Source organism: Formica exsecta, unplaced genomic scaffold (genome assembly GCF_003651465.1).
Source record: "Formica exsecta isolate Colony F162 unplaced genomic scaffold, ASM365146v1 scaffold160, whole genome shotgun sequence".
Lineage (NCBI taxonomy): Eukaryota > Metazoa > Arthropoda > Insecta > Hymenoptera > Formicidae > Formica > Formica exsecta.
The window spans coordinates 688,898-693,561 of NW_021848923.1; the positions used below are offsets into that span (position 1 = coordinate 688,898).

Genomic DNA, 4,664 nt, shown 5'->3' on the forward strand with positions numbered 1-4,664 from the left:
ATTTTATAAAATATAAAATATCTAAATTCATTAATACAATTAACTCTCTAGTTTTATAAATAAGAAGTAAATATGTATAATAATGAATTAAAGAATTCACAAAAATTCAGTTTTCTAAAGAGTAAAAAGTCAAATGGTAAATTAATTAGAATTTCCAATATGTGTGTGACTTGAAAGATTCTAACCCTGTTTTACAATTTTATTTTCTTATAATTTAATGATTTTTATATATGCATTTATCAATAACAAATGTTGAAAATTTATAATTTAATCTTGCAGGTCTTTTCGTTTATATTTTGCCAAATCAGAAGAAATCCTTTGGCAAATCACAGAGTGACATTAAGCTGGAAGGAGATGCCACAGTTAGTGAACTCCATGCAGTGATTTCTGTGGAATCAACAAAAGAATCCGACGTAAATCTGTATTTATTAATCTGCTCCAATATATCTCTTTCAGAGAAATATCATCAATAAGAATGTTAATTTTTTTTAGGCACATAAATGTGTTATCAGCAATATATCTAAATATGGAACAGTTGTTGTAAGAGATAAAGAGAAGAAAAAACTATACGCAAATGACAAATTTATTTTGAGATCTGGCGATATAGTGCAATTTGGTCAGAAATATACTTTTGTGTAAGAGTTTTACAAAATAGTCTATGTTTTTGTAGAATCTTTTTATTTATGTTGTATATACATACGCACACATGCATGTATATATATATATATATATATATATATAGGATGTATCATAATTTGTGCCCATGAATTTTTGTCTGTGATATTTAATAAAAAAGAAATTATTAAATAAATGTCATCTTATCAGCGCCGTTCTTTACACAGATATATGTCTGTGAACCGTGCACTAAGTTGAATATAATAACACACTATTTTATGCATGTCTCGCTGACGTATGTTCGTCTAAAAAACGGCGCTGATTGGGTGACTTATTTAATAATTCTTCGTTGAAGTTTCTTTTTGTTAAGTGTTGCAAAGAAAATGGTTTAGGACTATTTGATTCATTTCTTATTCAGGAATAATGCTATATAATATAAGCATGGATTATGATACATCCTTTCTCTGTGTATGTATGTATGTATGTATGTACATGCTTGCATAGTGTGTATAATATTTATTATATATATATCTCTTTAAATATAATTTGCTATACATATAATATTTAAATAGTTGTTAATATCTATAACTATACTGAATTTTTATATATGTATATTTGTTATTAATCTAATTTTTTTAAATTTTTGTAACATTAATTTTTACAACAAGTTCTTTTTTGCAGTGCATTGTGCCATTTATTTGTGATTGTGAGATCTGGTTTAAATGAAGAGGATACTGAGAGATTAAGGAATATTACGGATTATTTGGGAGGAGTATTATCTGAAACTTGGGACACTTCTTGCACACACTTGACAGTAGCTGAAAGTGTTTTATTTACTACAAAAGTAAGATTTTTTATAATTTTACATAGATCTTTTTCATTACTGAAAATCATAATTTAATAGGTTTTTTGAGGGTATGTTTTGTTATTGATGTATTATTTATAATGCTGTTTTATAAATCCGTATACCATACATTTTCCAAGCAATAAAAGTTAAAAAAATTTGATTTTACACAATATAATTTTATACAATTAATTTTGATTAATATGTATAAAGTTTAAAAGAGCATTTACATAAAAAATATATTTTGTTAACGTTATTATAATGAGTATTAATTTTATGTTGTGTGACTTCTTAATTTGAGCAGAAAATTATACAAGAAATTTTATTTACAAAAATATAAAAAAGTTAGGTAAAAGACAAATTTATTTGTCGATTTTCACTTACACTTATCTTGTGTACAGTTAGCTTGTGCATTGGCCTCTGCCAAGCCTATTGTCACAATTATGTATTGGGAAGCAGTAAACATAGCTATTAAAGAATCCAAAGAATTACCAAAAATTGAAGATTTTCTACCAAGAGTAAAAGAGGAGTGGCTGAAAGTTTGTTCGAGATCGTTTCTACCAAACGAAAAACGTAAAACATTATTCAAAGGCTTGTCATTTGTGCACTTTTGCGCAAAGCAATACTTTACATATGCGCAATTAATTATTGCAGCAGGTAATGAATTCTATTACTTCTGAGAGTTTTGCATGCAGAATAAAACTTTGTATATAGAAATAAGAAAAAATGTAAATATGTGATAAATATATATATATATATATATGTATATATTTTATTGTTTAAATCATATTACTATATATTTTTTAGTTATTTTAATATCTTGTAATAAAATTATATTTAACTTCTTTTTTTTAATGAGTTTAATTTTTTATATTTACACTCTTTTATTAATACGCTCAATATTTTCTCATGAATTTATAAATATTTTCAAGTGGGGTTATATATTTTAGGTGGCAAGTCATGTGTGTATCCCACAAAAAGACCTTTGAGTCCTCGAGATCTCACTGCAAGAAATGCTATTGTTATACAGCAACCTGCTAATGATTCCTCGCAACTAACTCAAGTTATTGCAGTTGATTATCCAATAATTTGTAAGTGATTGAATATTATTATGAGAAAAAAATGAGAGAGAGAGAGAGAAAGAGAAAGTAAAAATAGTGAATAGATTAAAACATAAAATAACTTTCTAATATTGTAGATTCCAAGTTACAAGCTATCAAACGTAGAATGATTTCTGATACGGAAATTCCACTTGCAATTCTATATTGCACTACGACAATGTATTGTAATCCCAAATTCGATTTTGCTACATTTGTAAAATTAAAGACGCAAATATTTCCTCCATCTGACATGATAATAACCGAGGATACGCAAGACGTTGATAATGCTGCTAAGAGACAAATCGAAAGAAATATTATACCTGAAACTTGCAATTCTCAAAATAATCAAAACATCTCAAAAGAAACTTACTTTTCTAACGAGGGTGAACAGAGAGATACATATAATGCTAGTAAAAGTAATATGATGGAAGACAAGCAGAACGTCAATAATAGAGAAAACAAACGCAAAATAATTCCCGAGACTTGCGACTCCCAAAACAATGAGCATAGTTTGAAAAAAACTCGCTTTTCTGACGAAAATGAGCAAAGTAATTTTACCATTAGTAAAGATGACATTGGGATGAAAATTCAAAACAATGAAAATAATATAAAAAATATATGTTTTTTTAACAAAAACCGACAAAATAATATTTGTAATAATAACGAAAATAATATTGTGAACAATATTTTCCATAATTCAATAGTTTCTAGAAAAGTTGATAAAAAACCTCAAATTATTCCTGAGAGTTGCAATTCTTTAGAAGAAAGCGTTAATAACATTTTTTCTGGCAAAAGCAATAATAAGCAAGCTGAGATTATTTTCGACACTGGTAAATCTAATGAAAAAAATATTCTAAGCAATCTTGCTATGGAGAAAGAAGAAAATGTTGAATTACAAGAAAAGGAAGTTTTTGTAGAAAATAATTCGATTTTTGCAAAAAATTATAAAAAAAAAGATATTTTGGAAGAAAATAAATACGAGTTTCAACAGTTGGGAAATGTGTTTACAAACAAAGATAATAGTTCGACTTTTGAAAATAATAATTTGAATCGTAAAGAAAATTTAATTGTTGAAAATGATAGTTTAAATGATATTAATGATAAATTGGAAAGTGCGAGATGGAAAAGTTCTAAAAATTCGGAATATCCGCGAATTGTATCGATAGAGGAAATTAGTAACAATGAGATGTATATACAGCGAGGAAAAGAAAAAAGGATATTGGGAAAGAATTGCTTTACAGTTGAAGAATCACAGAAATCATTGAAAGAACAAAAATTAGGATCAGTCTGTAAATCTGACAGAAATCAAGAATATAAAACAGTAAAAGAAAATGAAATACAAAAAAAGGATAACAGAAAAGAAGAGCCGAAAAAAACAGTGAGTTAATTAATAATAATTGAAATCATTATTGGCTATAATATATCATTATATTTATAAAATATAATGTCTACAATGTTTACAGGGAGCTACCTGGTACGAAAGATATGTAAACCAAGAATTTACGAATGAGATACTGCGGAAAGATATACCTTGTGGCAAAAAATTCACAAAGGTTTGTAAGAATGTTATCCTACAATACTCAATGTAATATTATTAAATATATATTAATGTGTAATATTATTTAATTATATATTTATATATTTTTACTTTTTTCTTTATGTCTGCGCGCAATATATTGTTATATAATTGTTTTCTTAGTATATTGTATATATTGAAAAAAAGTAAGTAATCTGGTATAAGAAGAAGATTAATAATTTTTTTAATTAATTTATATATAGAAACCCATTACGATCCCTGAGAAGATACTGAAGGCGGACGACTTCGTCTTGTGATCCAAGTATGTAATTTTATTGTAGAAAAATAATTTAATATTATAAAGGTTAAAATAATTTTGTGTGTATATATATGTGTGTGTGTGTGTGTGAGAACGTTTCTTTAAAAATATTTTCAAGTACTATATTTTTTTTTAATTTATTTTAGTTTTACATTAGAAATATTGTTACTTTTAAAAATTTATATTTCTAATAAACGCAGATTGTTTAAATTAATAAAAATATTTAAACATATCGAAAAATAATACAAATAATTTAAAAATGCAATTTAT

At 25.8% G+C, this 4,664-nt stretch overlaps 1 protein-coding gene across 3 annotated transcripts in view; it reads left to right on the forward strand.

Moving 5' to 3' along the window:
• Positions 1 to 4,664, forward strand: part of LOC115233122 (nibrin) — a 9,701-nt gene that overhangs the window by 1,139 nt on the left and 3,898 nt on the right. For all 3 annotated transcript variants that reach the window (XM_029803379.1, XM_029803380.1, XM_029803381.1), the window contains exons 2-9: positions 280 to 413; positions 493 to 635; positions 1,297 to 1,459; positions 1,861 to 2,116; positions 2,410 to 2,550; positions 2,658 to 3,937; positions 4,023 to 4,112; positions 4,339 to 4,397. In XM_029803379.1, coding sequence (XP_029659239.1) covers positions 280 to 413; positions 493 to 635; positions 1,297 to 1,459; positions 1,861 to 2,116; positions 2,410 to 2,550; positions 2,658 to 3,937; positions 4,023 to 4,112; positions 4,339 to 4,392 — 2,261 coding nt within the window. In that variant the 3' untranslated portion in view covers positions 4,393 to 4,397. The remainder of the gene's footprint in view (positions 1 to 279; positions 414 to 492; positions 636 to 1,296; positions 1,460 to 1,860; positions 2,117 to 2,409; positions 2,551 to 2,657; positions 3,938 to 4,022; positions 4,113 to 4,338; positions 4,398 to 4,664) is intronic.